The 16,155-nt window shown below is 41.5% G+C and overlaps 1 protein-coding gene across 17 annotated transcripts in view; it reads left to right on the top strand.

The window, feature by feature from the left end:
- Positions 1 to 16,155, top strand: part of Erc2 (ELKS/RAB6-interacting/CAST family member 2) — a 1,070,830-nt gene that overhangs the window by 488,908 nt on the left and 565,767 nt on the right. For all 17 annotated transcript variants that reach the window (XR_001872873.2, XR_003846883.1, XR_003846882.1 and 14 more), the window contains exon 7: positions 4,559 to 4,726. Coding sequence is in view for 14 of the 17 variants with exons in the window: in XM_008851846.3 (XP_008850068.1) it covers positions 4,559 to 4,726 (168 nt within the window). In the remaining 3 variants the exon portion in view is untranslated. The remainder of the gene's footprint in view (positions 1 to 4,558; positions 4,727 to 16,155) is intronic.

Genomic DNA, 16,155 nt, shown 5'->3' with positions numbered 1-16,155 from the left:
AACTGGGAAAATGAACAGCAGACCCCAATCTTACTTAAAGGAATATTGACAACTGATTGCTGCTAGATGAGGAACAGCTGACCTTCCTTAAACAAAGAGCTCTAGTCTAGGCCAACTAGATTCACCAGATGTACAAGTAGTGGGGATTGGCTGGGGGTGCTGACAACACAGCAGACAGTAGCAGGGATATCAGAGTGTAAGGGCTGTAGTGGGGGGAGGGAGGCTATGGGAGGGTTCCATCTGGGAAGTGGGTGTATAGTTGAATAAGATGGTTTGGGATGTTCTGTGTGATATACACACACACAAAAAATCAACAAATTTTAAAAAATGCATTATATTTGAGGAGGAAGCATGGAAATATATGTCATGTTAATCAGTAAAGGAGATAAACATTACCATTGAAATCTACCAGATGACTTTATAGACATATATAGGTGCCAAGGATCCAAGTGCAACCGATTATGTCTAGTAATAATCGGATACGCACAGATTAGAGATGCATGTGCCAGTTATCTCAGTGTTAGTAGCAAAAATAATGAGTCTTTCTGCAAGGAACCATATTTTCTAAAATGAAATGGAGATCTTTATCAAAGGTTAAAAACTCATTCAATTTTATGTCTTATGGGGCTTATACTGTGTTCAGTATTGTATTGTCGTAAGCCACGACTCTGTCCAGCAGAGCCGAGGAAAAACGACACAGACACCAAGGTGAGGTTCAAGCTTCTGTTTCTCTTTCTTCCTTTATTCTCTCTTATTCTTTCTCATATTCTCTTCACTATCTCACCCACTATGATGCTGCTTCGTTCTGTTCTCCTATATCTCTCACTTCATTCTCTCTCACTTTATTCTCTCTCACTACATTCTTACTTCATTCTCTCTCACTTCATTCTCACTTATCTCATTCTCTCTCACTATGATGCTGTCTCGTTGTTGCTGTAGTTATCTTCTTTTCTGTTCTGTTCTATATTACACACCTCAGCTGTTCATATAGCGTTTCCAACAGCCCTCCCTCTAGCCAGGACCAATCAGGGCACACACACGTGCAGCGGGCAGGCAGAGTGCAGCTCATTAGCCACGTAGCAAGATCATCAGGCTGGCAGCACCTGTTTTTGGGCTCACCATACTTCAGAGTTGGGGTAAACAAGCGGGATTCACGAGCCTTGGCAATCAGCCAAGAGTTGAAGTAAACAGCACAAGGTTTGGCAGCCAGCCAGGGCTCCATCTTTGGCTGGCTCGGCTGTGCTCGCTTCCCACATTGTATAACTGTATTAATTCAACTGTGAACCTAGAAGCTTACAGCCATTTGTGAAAGAGATGTACTCTTGCTGTGGAGTATGTTACTGAATATGTTAAAGCTGTAATGAAATGCTTCTTCTAATCATGTAATTATTAAAAATTAAAAAAAGGAAGAATCAGGCACACCTAAGCAAAGCTGAAGTCCAGCAAAGTAGCTCAAGGCTGGACATCTGGGATTTACTCCCAATCTTCTGGGCTCCAAAGGGTTCTGGCAGCTCCACTTCTCTGACTCTGCCATCCTCAGCACACAGAGCTCGTCTTGCAGACCCAGGCCAGCTCCATTCCACACCTCCTGCTGTCCTTGATGGTTGTCCCATGGTCCTAGCATCTCCAAAAAGCTGGGGTCTCCACTGATACTGAGGCTACACCTTCACCAATGGCCTCTTCTTGTCTCTCAGGGTGCAAAGCCCCAGATTCTCTCCATGACCCCTTCATCCTGGGGTCTTCACTGCAACTGAAGCTGCACTTTCACCATGGCCTTTCCTGGCCTCTCAGAGTGCCAAGCCTCAGCTGCTCTCTGTGACTCCTTCATGCTTTCAACACCAGAAACATGCAGGAGACTCTTACACATTACCAAGTCCTGCTTCTAGCTTGGGTCCCCTCTACGTTCTGACTCTGAGGAAATACCTCCCAGAAGATTTCACCTTAGTGATGCTGATATCTTGTTACTTACAGCTGATTTTTCAGCCCCAGCCAACCAGAACCCACAGATTCTCAATTCAAAATATCACATGAACAGCCCTGATAGTCTCCACTTCCCTTTGAAGCTTCACAAGCCAGGCTTTCATCGACAACTCTTTCAGCAGAACTGTTCCAAGCTCCACAGCTACAAGCCCTGAGCATTCAATGGCTTTTCCAGCCCAAAGTTCCAAACACTTCCACAGTCCTCCCAAAACAACTGGGTCAGGTCTGTCACAGCAATACCCTACTCTCTGGTACCAATTTCTGTTCTAGTTTGTCTCTTCATTGCTGTGAGGAAATACTCTGACCAATACCAACTTAGGGAGGAAAGGGTTTATTTAGCTTACGTCTCCCAGGTCACAGTTCATCAGGGAGCCCAAGGTAGGAACTCAGGGCAGGAACCTGGAGGCAGGAGCTGGAGCACAGACCATGGAGGAATGCTTCTTACTGGCTTGATCTCCTGGCCCCTGCTCAGCCTGCTTGCTTATGCAACACAGGCCCACCTGCCCAGGGATGGCACCACCCCCAGTGGGCTGGACCCTCCCACATCACTCAGTAATCAAGAAGATGTCCCACGGACATGGCCACAGGACAGTCCAATGAAGAAAATTTCCCAACTGAGGCTCCCTCAACCCAGGTGTGTCAAGTTGACACTAAAGCTATCCAGCACACTGAACCAGAGAAAATGAATCACGGTTGTCATCTTAGCCTATTTAGCTAAATCTACTTAGCTGACATACCAAAATACCTATCTCTGGTGGCTTATGGTCAACAAGAATGTATTTCTTAACAGTTTAGTAGCTGGGAAGTCTAAGATCAATATGCTGATAGGCTGAGTGTGTAGTGAGGTCTCTCTCTCTGTCTCTCTCTCTCTCTGCCTTACATTTGGCACCTTCGTGCTAAATCCTCACATGGTGCAATAATCTATTGATCTCCTTTGGGCTTGTTTTATAGGGGAGCTAACCCTATTCATAAGTACTGTCCCCAACAACATGAACATCCCCTCGAATACCCTCCTCTTAATATTACTACGTTGGAGATGGATGTCATTGTAACAACCTTCTGATGACAGTGGTGCCATCTGCCAAAATGGAAGCACAGTGATTTTAGTACTAACTTCCAAATAAGGAAACAGATGTCTTAGGAGTTACATATTATATATCAATGTTCAGCCACGAATTTCCTTGGAAAACTCATAGCTTGTTATTGATAATAATTATGGACACTAAGACTTCATATAATGTGTCATAGTTGCATTAAGAAACTAGCATAGTGTGCATTTGTAAATATGGGTCAAAATGTGATGTAAATTACTAAGGTGGAATTTCAAAAAAAACCATTTCCTTTAAAATGATCTTTTAATAGTCTTCGTATTCTTTACTTTCTCTTATTTTTCTATCACTTCAGTGGTTTTTCTTCTATGATTTGGTCACAGAAGAAGTCTAGTCTAGAACTAAAACTTTCTTTGTGCATGGTGTTCAGAAGATGACTTGATCAGAAAATTGCTTGCTGTATAAGCATGAATACCCGAGTTTGTAATCCCAGTGTCCATCTGAAAGTCATGAGTGACAGAATGCACCTGTAATCTCAGGTCTGGGGAGGCTGAGGCAGGAGGATCCCTGGGGTTTGTAGGCCAGCCAATCAGTCCAGAGGACTCCTTCAACTCCAGATTTAGTAAGATACTCTGTGTTGAGGAAGAGAAGGAGGAGGAAAAGGAGGAGAAGTAAGAGGAGGAGGAGGAAGAAGGGGACGGGCAGGGAGAGGGGGAGGTCGAGGGGGAGGAAGAAGGTGGAGAGCAGCTGCAGTTGAAGAAGATACTGGACCTCAGCCTCTGGCCTCTACATACTTGCACATACATGTACACACAATCACACAAACACATATATCCTTCCCCATGCAAATATCAAATATACATAAAGCTTATGCTTTTTCCTTTAATAATGACATTTGGAAACTGGAGTTCTTTCTTTTTTTTGAGTGCTGGTAGCGGTGGGGATGTTTTGCTATGCTTTGTCTGTTTTAAGCGCTTGCAGAGCAGTTCCCCTGCAGCTGGAGGAGGGGTGTTTGCCTTCCCCATCACGGTCTCACCCCAGCAGAAGAGCTTGTTCGTGGCACCATGAGCTGTTCTGATTTAGCAGCGTTCTTCTAGTGTCAATCATGCTCTTCCAAATGCTCATCATGTTCTCTGTATTCCTGGAAGATGCTGCAGAACACGAGCAGCCTTTTTCCCTCCCTGGGCTCTTGACATGGAGAATTAGTGTGCTTTGTTTCCCCCTCTAAGCAAACGTGTTGTTTTCCATAATCAGAGAAGTAAATGTGGGAACACGCTACTGCTTCATCATGCCTTATTTCACCGTATAGTCTCTTTTAAAAGGCATCAGTGTTCACATATATGCACAGGGGAACATTACGGCAGATCATAGGCTGTTAAAATGCACTGAGACAGTGCTGAGCAGAACAGAAGTTTAGTCGTGCTATGCTCAGGTGCCACAGGATGCCACCCCCATCCCCAGGGTACCACTGATGGTTATGGACAACCTCCTTGTAAAACCAAAACCTCTTTTCTTTTTCCTCATTTCAGGTAGATGCTCTGAGATTACGGCTGGAAGAGAAAGAATCCTTTCTCAATAAGAAAACAAAACAGTTGCAAGACCTCACAGAAGAGAAGGGGACCCTCGCTGGAGAGATTCGAGACATGAAAGATATGTTAGAAGTGAAGGAAAGGAAAATCAATGTTCTGCAGAAAAAGGTGAGATGCTGATACAAACTCTCCCAAGTGAGGGTTGGTATTTTGTACGTTTTAACATTTCAGAGAGATTTGTAGAAAATTATCTTTACAAATTTAGACTAGAAAGTATCAACTTATGCCTGCTGGTATTTAATTTACTAATAGTAATATTATTTTTAGCCTGCCCCATGCGTTTTCTATTTGATTACCTAAAAACTAAATGAAGACAATTCTTTTTGTTTGTTATTGTAACACTAGGTAATTATATAACATTATATGCAAAAACTTAAAATAGTAGGGCTCAGTAGGGGAGAGCAGGAACTAAGCTCAGCACTAAGAGCATGTGGTAGCCATGTGCTGGGCCCCAAGTTCAGTCTCCACCACTGAAAAGACGAGACAGATATACAAATAAAAAGTCCAACATGCTAATTTTTATTTTTATTTTTATTTTCCTTATTGAGGGCTGAATAGTATATATGGGGGGGGTTCAGTGTCTTTTAATGCATTTCAGATATGTATATATATATATATTTTATAGTTACATAAACTTTGGTGGACTATATCCTGTCGTCTTTATCCATTCCTGCTACTCTATCAAAATATCTGAGACCGAGTAATTGATGAAGAACAGACACTCAGTTTCTCATAGTTCTGGAGGTTAGAAAGTCAGGGATCATTTGTGGGCAGGTTTGGTGTCTGGTAAAGGTCTTCCTTCTGCTGCCAAGTTGGCCCCTTGTCACTGCAACCCCCGCAAGGGGTTAATGCTGTACTGTCACAGAATGGAGAGGATGGAGGGGTGCAAAGGCCAAGCTAGCTCCCTTTGCCCTTTTATAGTGGTTTAATACCATTAAGGAAGTCATGAGATAGTCTTTCCCCCAAGGGCTTCACCTATTAATACAGTCACACTGAGACTGTTTGGATGTATATGGTTTGAGTGTCACACTCAGACTATAGCAATAACCAAATCCATGTAAAACTATTTATGTTTTACTCATTTGGAATCAGTGGAGAGAGTGTACAAGAAGTTCTGGCACAATGATCCAACAAGATGTTCAGCCTCATTAGGGCCCATCTTTTCTCCCTTCTTTAAGTGGCCCATTTTATATAGGGGACCTTGATTTTGTAACATCGTCATAATTTACTTTTGGAGAATTCCCATTTGCTGTTTTGTATGTCTTATTGAAAAAGAGTCAGCAAAAAGAGAAGTCCATTCCTGTTCTCCTATAAAAAGCAGTGTTAGAATTATACAGAGCTTTCAGAGTACTAGAGAGCTATCATGGAAGCCAGGTGGTCAGCAGAGGGAGATGGGAAGGCACCAGGAAGTCACTGTAGATAGCATGTTGTTGGACCCCATGCTGCAAGTATAGACACATGGAACTAACTGTCCTCTCCTTTTGGTGTCATTTGCCACCATCTCGCACCTGGCCTACACTACCAGATGTTTTCTTACATCTACCCTTGTGGTTCCTACACTCTGTTCTTAATATAGCAGCCTGTTTTCTTTTTAGACCCTAAAACAATTTATGGCACTCTCTCATTAAAACTTCCCAGTTGCAACTATATATATGAATTTTAGGTCCAGTATAAGTAAAAATGTGGAACTTTTGGCCCCCAAATTGGGAATTTTAGGATAGTAATAATAGATCATTAAACCAGGGATGAAACAGGGTCCGGTGGAGCTGCATAGGTCACAGGTCCATGAAGCTGATCCATCCAAGTGTCTTCTACTTTCACAGAGACTAACAGTAGAGTCCTTACAGAGATCCATAGTACACTGTATGAGTGGGCCTCCTCATGTTAAATTCCCTTCACTCATGTTAAATTGGTCACTGTGGCCTGTGCGCCCTTCTGTAGAGACATGCGTTCTCTCTCATAGCTCCGACATTTACTTTAAGTGGCACACGTTCTGGATGTGCACTCCCTATTATGGTAGATATCAGCTGTTAAGCTCTGGAGTTGAAATGTGTTGTAAGTGTGAAAAGCATACCAGATTTTGAAGACCTATCATGAAAAGCAGAATTTGAGAGTACTCATCAGAAATTTCTATATTATTGATAATGAAAATATTCTGGATATACCATGTGCATAAATTATATTCTTAAAACTACTTGTATCTTTACCTTTAAACTTTTTATTTATTTGTTTTTATTTTATGGGTGCAAGTGTTTTGCTTGTGTGTATAAGCACACCTATGTCATGCAATGCTAGCGGAAGCCAGAAGAGGGCATCGGATCTCCTGGAACTGGAGTTATGGATGGTTGTTAGCCACCATGTGGGTCGTGGGAACTGAGCCCTGGTCCTCTGCAAGAGCAGCCAGTGCTCTTATTGCTGAGATATCTCTCTAACCCTAGAACTTTGCTTGTTAATGTGATGATTAGGAAGTTTAAAATTACATATGTGACTCCCACTATATTTCTGCTGGACCAACCTGTCGTAAATATCTGCATGGTTTGTGCTTTGCTTCTTATGGGTCTCTGCTCAAATGGCACTTTATCTTTGACCTTTGCCCCTTGAACATAAAATGGCGTATGCACATTCCAACCCTCTGTTTCCCCCATACAATTTTAATTTTCTAAGTAGAACTTATCACCGTCAGAAAAATTATACTTTAAAGTTTTTTCATTCCTGTTATCAGAATTTAAATTCCAGGATTTGAGCTGTACTATTTTACACTGCCGTATCTTTAACACACAGAAGGTGTACTCAATAATTATTTAATGAATGAGTGAATAAACTTACTCCATAGTTAAAGTCTTGAACAGGAGCGTTTGATTGGCCAAGGTTAGGTTTCACCCCCATCTCCTATCAGCAGGAAAAGCTTTGCCAGTTTGACTCAAGAACAGAGCTGTACAAAGATGACCACAGTCGGCACTCTGTGATGAGATTATCAGTGAGCTTCTAGTATCTAGACCCCATCACCATTCCATGTTTCTGCCATCCTATGGGAATACTCTTCCAGTGTATTCCTGTTCTGTCATGCTCAACCAGAAACCTAAATTTTACACTCACGCACAGAAGAATGTGACTTTCATTTCACAAAATAAAGTTACATTAAATCATTGAGACTCGAAAAAAGGTTAGAAAGCATTTGTCTAGAACTCTTGGGATAGTGGTTTTTTGATTGATTGTATTGCTAATTCATTTTTGTTAAGATAGTCACAGACAGGGCCTTGGCCACTAGATCCCCATCTCAGAGCATCAGATAATTGATATAGATGGTTAGAAGAGACCTGTGCAGAGGTAACTAATCACCCTTGTATGGAGGACCTGTGTCCGGAAAGCAGGACTAACAGAGATTGTCATACAACAGGAGCTAGAACCTGTCTAAGGATTCAAAAGAAAATTCTATTAGTTTCTCTTGTTGTTTCTATGACCAAAATACCTGAAAAAATCAAATTAAGGGAGAAAATATTTATTTTGGCTCATAGTTCCACAGGATTCCATCTGTTGTTGGCTGGTTCCATTGCTTGGGTCTCGAGGTGAGGCAGAGCATCGTGGTAGCTAGAGAGTGTGGCAGAGGGAGCTGTTCATTTCATGACAGCCAGGAAACACAGAGGAAGGGGCCAGGGACAAGATAGACCCTTCCAGGACATATTCAGACATGCTTCCTCCTCCAGCTTCCTTAAGTTTCCACCACTTCCACCATTCTCCAAAAGTACATCTAGTTGGGGACCAAGCACATGGCCTTTGGGGAAACATTTCAGATCCAAACCATAAAAACGTTTATGTTTAAAACTCTTGGCAATGAATGAAAACCAAAGCTGATGTCTTTTGAGCTTAGATGTATTGAGTATTGAATGCTGAGTGTTGGATACTCTATTACGTGCTGTTTAGTTACTCTTGACCCTAACCTGGTGATCTGCATCCAAGTATTAACCTAAGGAACTGAGGAATTGGGCTAAATGGTAAGCTTTCTCAAAGTCATGTAACCTAGAGTATTTTTTTGTCTTTGATTATAGAATAAAATGAATAATGCAAATTAAGTAAACTTCATTTTTCTTTTGACCTTATTCTTTATGATTATGACACCAGGTATGTGAGTGAGATGAGGAAGAATATCTGTTTACCAGGAGTTGAAACTAAGTGTTCTCATTCTTGAGTAATAAATGACAGTGATTGGTCAGTAAAATTTTGAGATGATACTTCTAATGTCTAAACAACAAATAACCACTTTGACTATTGTGCATATTTTGCAGAACTTTACACCTTCCCCCCTCCAGTAGACTCAAAGGTTTACACCTTCCCCCAGACTCAAATGTTTGAGTACCAGTTTTGAAGTTCTACAATCTAGAATGATATTCATATATTATATAATAATGTTATGTGTTTAAATCAAGTACATAATGGATTTGGAAATTTAAAGAGGTTTATCAGTTTCATTTTAGGACATATTTTTCTTCTTTCCTTCTTATTTTCTTATAGGTACATGGGTGTGTATCATGGGTGTTCACATGTGTGTGGATATACCATGTATGTAAGGGTGTATGTGTGTATGCACATTTGTGTGACGATAGCACATTTGTTGTTCAGTCTGCACCTTATGTATTGAGGCAGGCTCTCTTGCCATAGCTCACCATTTTGTCTTGTCTGGCTAGCCCACTTGCTCCAGGGATTCCGTCTCCAACTCCCGTGGACTACAGTCACAAGTGGGCTTCCAGATTCACCTGGCTTTTGCCTGAGTTCTAGGGGTCCAAACTCCAGTCCTCATGTTTGGCAATCACTTTATCCGTCGAGCCATCTCCTAGCCCACATGTCTTCCTGAGTGTTTAAGGACACATTTGAGGAAGTAGTGGAGCCACTGGCAACGTGGGGGGCAAGATCTCAATTAGCCCTGGAATAAGACGTTATCTACAGAGAAGTGACTCTCACAATTCAGAAACTGATTCAAAATGTGGAAGTAACAGCTGCCAGGGCTCAAGTGAAGCATTGGAGCCAGAGACTCTGTGGGGTTTTGTCCACATTCAACGTAATTGTCTCCCATAGAGCAGGCCTGGATTGGAACAGCACAAGCTTTGCATTAGGGTGTGTGGGCGTGGAAGAATAATAAACCCCTGGTTAATGTCAAAGCTGCAATATTACCCCCTTGGCAACCTGCGCTGTGGTTTGGTGCCAGTACAATGGGCATGCTCCTTTCCTAGCCCACGGACCTAGTCTGTCAGTTTGACCTTCAGAGCCTTGAGTCCCTGGAGTGTTGTGTGTTCCGCCGTATGCTGTGTAGATAGACATTGATGTCGTCAACAGAAGGGAACGAAGCTGAGTAAACAGAACTCTCAGTGCCAGATCAGCCCTGAGCGACCTGGTTTAGGGAAACAGATTATCTAGGATGGACTTACGGCCCTAATGGCAGATTTTTGCCTCCACTCCAAGATGCCAGAGAAGGGAATATTTTAGTAGGAGACGAAATTATACATGTATGAAAAGTGGGTTGTGACTGTCTGCTGGCTGCGACACCAAATGCAGACTAGCAGCGGTCGTTTCTGCAGCCTCGGCCTTCTGTTCCCACACCTGAAAACAACCTCAGCTGATGAAGTGCTGCTTGACTATTGAGTTTTCGTAGGAAATGCCATAAGACCTTGATGACAGTGTACATTTGGAAAGTGTATAATTCCCATGAGTTTAGTGCATGGTAGCAGTATTTATACCAGATCAGTTTCATAGTGTTGTGCAGCTCATAGATCCTTAGAGATTGTTACCCAAGAATTTGTTTTAAAGACATTAAAATAGGGCAAAGATTCTGTCTGTCCTTCCATTCTGGGTCTCCGTCACATGAGCAATACAGATTTATAGAGCAGGGTTACTTTATTTATTGGGGGGCAGAAAAACAGATGGTGTTCTCTCTGGAAGCCACATTCACTTTCACTGACTGACTACTAAAATTTGTGGATTGCCCTAGAGGTGGGTAAGGGGAGAGGGGGTAAGTGGAGTTGGCTCCTGGGTTGTGTATATGGACCTGCTAACTTCAGCACCTTTTGTCTATCCACTTGGGACTATAGTGGTGGAAAATTCTGAGAGACAGAAAAATCGAGAGTAAGGATGTCATGGGTATATGGAAGTATAGGCTTTCTTCAAAAAATTTATTTTAAAAAAGTAATGTGAGAGGATGATTGAGAACCTACCGATTTACGCATTAATATAAAATTGAAGTAATGTAGGGGAGACCTTTTAACTTAATTGAGCCCTTTCTTGGTATTTAAACATCTTTTGAATTCTTAGGAGTTTTGAGTATGTACAAAGTCGTATTCCCTTTGCATTTCTGGGCTCTTGCTATGTGTCAGTCACTGCTCCAGGTTCTGAAGGTTCAGAAAGGAATCAGCCATTGTCTGGTTCTCTGGAAGGTGGTGGTCTGGCAGGGGAGATATTCATGCCTAATTGCATGCGTGTGTAGAGCATGCTACCAGAAGCGAGTAGCATGGTAGATGCATTTGGCAAAGCTACTTCTGGCTAATTTATACAATACAAAAATTTGGAAAGAATATCCCAAACTCCTGGTCTTCAGAACAAGATTAGTAATGATTAAAAAAAAATAATAATGACATATTTTTAAAAAATGAACAACAACAACAAAACTGTGTTGTCACTAGGAGACAAAAGGAGGCAACTGTACCAGCTCCCATATCTAGAAGCTGTGTCTGATCAGGTGTCGCCTCTGCTCATGGCTGCCCTCTCATCCTCTTCTCTCTGCCCAGACATCACCCACTAAGGTGGGATTTAAAGTCTTGGGACAAGTCTTCGAATTTTGCAAGTATGCCTCATGGACAAGATCTCTCCAAGACACTTCCTCCAAAGGAGTCTGGGGACTGTGGCTCCAAGCTTCGCATTTGAGCTTTGTGCTCAATTTTCATGTCCTCTTCAGAATTCTGGGTTTGCTAGTACTGCAGATTGGGAGAGAGGTTTTGTACCTCCAGAGCAGACACCTTCAACTCCTGGTAAAATTCTTGACACTTATCGATCCTTCAGTCAAAATGCACTCTGTAAATTCTCAATGAATGTGAACTTGGGAGAAGAGAAACTGCTTTGAGATATACTTTTGTCCCAAGAATATTGTCAGCGTTGAGAGGAGTCATTTGCCCCAGCGAAATGTCAAACCCACTCACTGTTCCTGGTACGGTGTGTTCAGTGTAGGCTGCAAGAGAGAACCGTCCCCTGAAAAATAACACTTGGAGGAGATGACTGTGGCTCTTCCCACACCTAACACCTCCAGTCTTGGTTCTGTTAACTGAAGTGTGATATTCACTTAGGGTTGACCTTGGTGTAGGCAAGCTTGTTCTGCAACCAAAGGCAGGAAATCAGCTGCTACCCCAGGGGTTGCATCTGCGACCAGGGTGGTCATGGTTCTGTGGCAGTGGTCCTCAACCCTCTTCCCTGACCTGTAGAACATTTTGTGATTTTGTTTGCCATAGCTGTGAGATTGCTAAAAGCATCTGGAAGGTAGAGTTCCAATCCAGTGTTGTTAATAAATATCCCATTATGCAGATAACACCCCCATTGAATAATTACGCAGAGAAACCTTCTTCACAGTCCTTTCTGTTTCGGGCATGGGCTATCTACTTTTGGCTATCTAGGCTCTGCCTGGAGATAAATGTTTCTTAAAAGGAGTTTGGCTGAGTTTAGCAGAATGCCCCTCACTCAGCTCTGAATATTAATGACCTCAGGTGATATGTGTAACATTTTCCTGCACATCTTCTGTGGCATCATTTTGGGCCATTTACAGAGATGAGTTGTGGATGTTTAAGTGCATGTGCATGTAGGCGATTGCCCTGGTGAGTTTCAGCTGTCAACCTGATCCAACCTAGACTTATCTGAGAAGAGCGTATTCGTTGAGGAATTTCCTAAGTCCGATTTGCCTGTGGGCATTTCAGTACGGGATTGTCTTAGGTGTTGACTTATGGGGTTTAGCCCACAGTGGGTGGCACTATTTATTCCCTGGACTGGTAGGTGGACCTGAACTGTCTAGGAAACCTAGCTGTGCGTAAACCTCCCTACCAGCTGTCAGGCAGCATCCTGCATGGTTCCTCCTGCACTTCTCTGACTGTGAAGTGAGTCCCTTCGTTGGAGGTAATGCTGTGTGGACAGTAAGCAGGTCCTCTTTCAAGTTCCTGTCTTGACTTTCTACCTTGGCTTCCCTCAGTGTTGGATTATAACCTGGAGTTATAAGCCAAGTAATCCCTTTTCTTCTCCAAGTTGCTTCTTGTTGGCACCAGAAAGGAAATGAGGGACGTGATTAGACTATAATTGTTATTTTTGTTTCATAATTTTTACATAGAATGACCTGTGCTTGAAGACGCTGTAGATAGCACTGTTGGATTATTAAAATTGCTACAATTATTAACCTTTATCTGGTCACAGTAGTCAGGTATCAGCTGCACATAGGCATCTCATCTCAAAGGAGGAGTGAGATGAGCAAGGAGTACTTTCTGGAAAAGTTGGTGACTAAATTGGGAGTGGCGGCACTTGGAATTGCTCTCTGGGCAAGGCAGCGTGAATAGCGTTGTCAAGACTTGGTAGGAAGGGGCAGCATGGAGCATTTGGTGGATTCAAGTGATTTAGTATGCCGGACCACACTTCTCACTCCATTTACAAAGAGCTTTTCTTTAGGTCTTCTAGCAATCGATATACTGTGTAATTAGAATCTGAGTGACACTTTGACTCCCATACTGTAAATGTTCTCCACCAGTTCCCTGGTGACTTGCAAGTGGCAATAGCAATTATCTGTGTTGTTTCAAAATGCAGTTCCGGGCCAGATCATGCTGAGAATGGATTCTTGTTCACTACAAGGCCTGATCCCAAGCCAGGGTAGGCACATTCTCTTTTAAATAAACATTTGCTTCTGGGTTAAGACCTTCTAGTCTGTACTCAATTTCATCATGGTGGATTTTAAAAAGATTTGGTTATAATCACTTGCGAAATCCTTTGAATATTAAAATAAAATTATCTCGAGTGCCCGGACCGTGACTGCTACCTTGACATTCACAGGCATCTTGACACATCTGTCCAGCTCAGTCTCCAGCTGTTGCTTGCAGTTTTGTGATACGGGATTAGAAGTGGTTGAACTTTTACATACTTCAGTCTGGAGATGATTCCATTTGTCTTCCCACATATGACCCAGGTCATTTGATTTAAAATCATCTTATTTATGTGAGAAGAAAAATTTTCTGTCTGTCTTTTTCACTTATCCTGTGTTTGGGAATGGATTCTGCTTTGCTGTGAAGAGTTTACACATATCTATATTAGCATTTCTCAATGTATATTGTAAGGGAAGTCTGCAATTCAAAGTCTGAGTTTTCCATAAGAATGACTATAAAGTAGAGGTAATGTGTTCTCCCAGTTGAAACTCCAAAGCATCTTTCTACTGTTCTGATAACTGGTATTGATTTCTCATTCTTACCTGATTATACAACTTGTACAAACCAAAAGATATAACTAAACAAATGGTTTTCACAGAAGCTTAATTCCAAATTAATGACCCAGAATATATGACAGTTTTGAACTTCTTAACAGTGTATTACACTTTCTTTTTAGGTCTCTGATTTTTAAAAACCTATAATAGCACAAACATGTAGCCAGTCCTTGGCTAATATAATTATACTTCGTAAAAGTAATTTACAATTCTAACAAAAATGTTATGATGGAATTATGTTGGACCTCAAGATTTCTCACATCCCTGGTGTTATACTTTGACTAATACTGAGAACTGTGACTGTGATGAATTTGGTACTTCTAGTTAAGTTATATTAGTATGGTGCGGTTGATCTTAAGAACAGATGGCCTAGGGGCTGGAGAGAGTGCCTAACAGTTAAGAGCACTGAGTTAAGAGACAAACCTGAGTTTGGTTCCCAGTACCCACATGGTGATTAACAACCATTTGTAACTCCAGTTCCAGGGGGATTCAATGCCCTCTTCTGGTCTTGGTAGGCATTGCATGTGTGTGGTGCACGTGCATATATGCAGGCAAAACACACATCATCATCATCATCATCATAGTAATTTTTTTTTTTTTAAAAGAAAAGATGACCTGGGTATGCATGACATCATCACACCAGCACTTTAAACTTGGCTCCTAAGATTAGAAACAAGAAAGTCAGTGGTTGGAAAGGCTGGGAAGTTTAAGTTCTCTGCTATGAACTTGGGGATGGAGGGTCCATGTGGCAAGCACTGCAGGCCACCTCTGAGTTTGGCAGTGGCTTCTTATGCCCACCAGCAAGGAAGCAAAATTATAATTCTAAGACCCCACAAGTTTGAATTTGGCCAGCAGCAACAAAATGCTTGGAAGTACATTTTTCCTAGAACCTCCAGATAAATATTCATCCTGGCTGGCATCTTGAGCTCATCTTTATGATACCCTGAGCAAAACACCCCTGCCCCCCTGTGCCTGTGTAGGACTTCTGACCTACGCAATAGTACTTGGCAAATAAATGTTGTTTTAAGCTACTAAATTGGTGGTATTTTGTCACACAGCCACAGAAAACTGACATAGGTGTGTATTAAAATAACTGATCAGGATTTTTCAAATCTCAGAAATTCGGTTGCAAGTAAACAGGGCTGGAGTTTACTGGATGCTGACAAGGAATATTATAGTCCACTGGACTAGTGCTGTTTGTAACAAAAACCATTTCCAATGTCTTGACTTCTCAGGTTGGGAATCCTGGGAATTTTTATGGAGTTTATAATTGTATAGGAATTTTATAATTTTATAGGAATTTCTATTATTTAAAAATTCTTGCCTTAAGAGTAAGATTTATTCATACTTTTCAGATTATGCTATTTTAGATGAAATAACTGAGATTTCCTAGAATATGATGTTCCATGTTTGTGTCTGTTTTCCCATTAAATCCTGAGTTCAGTAAAAGAAACAACAGGTCTTGTTCATGTTTTTATCCCTGTAACCAGTACATTGCTTGGCATGTTATAGGTGCATAATAGATGTTAGCTAGAAGATTAAAATGGACTGGAATGAATAAACATATCTGTCCAAAGTTCTGGTTATATTTAAAGCAAGTAAACAAATAGAAATGGCTGTGTTCCAATAAAAGTTTATTTACAAAAACAGCCAGCTTGGCCTATGGACTGTAGTTTGCTGAATTCTGGTGTAGATCATAAGTAATTATAGCCTGTAGGCAATTCTAACATATAGCCAGGTTCATGGCAAGTAAGAAAGTTTTTTTTTTCATGTATTCTAAATGTTTAATAGAGGTGAACAAGGTGCACTTCTTTCCCAGAACATATTTACTATTTGACTCAGACATTTTTCCTGGTGCAATGGGGAGTAAGTCATTCATTCCCAGGCTGAGGTCTTCCCTGGTTCCTGTTGTATTCTATGACTTTTTTGTGAGTAAAGCTGAATGAAGCAAAGTTAAGCAAACAGGATGTGTTCCAATGAATAGTACCCATTGACACCAGGTGGAGATAGTTCTTTCTTTAGGGTTAAAATATGGAGTGAAATTCTTTAGGCC

The sequence above is a fragment of the Nannospalax galili genome, unplaced genomic scaffold, assembly GCF_000622305.1.
Source record: "Nannospalax galili isolate Female #2095 unplaced genomic scaffold, S.galili_v1.0 scaffold485, whole genome shotgun sequence".
NCBI classification, from domain to species: Eukaryota; Metazoa; Chordata; class Mammalia; order Rodentia; family Spalacidae; genus Nannospalax; species Nannospalax galili.
The sequence above is the reverse complement of the archived record's forward strand: the minus strand, read 5'-3'. Positions and strand labels throughout refer to the sequence as shown.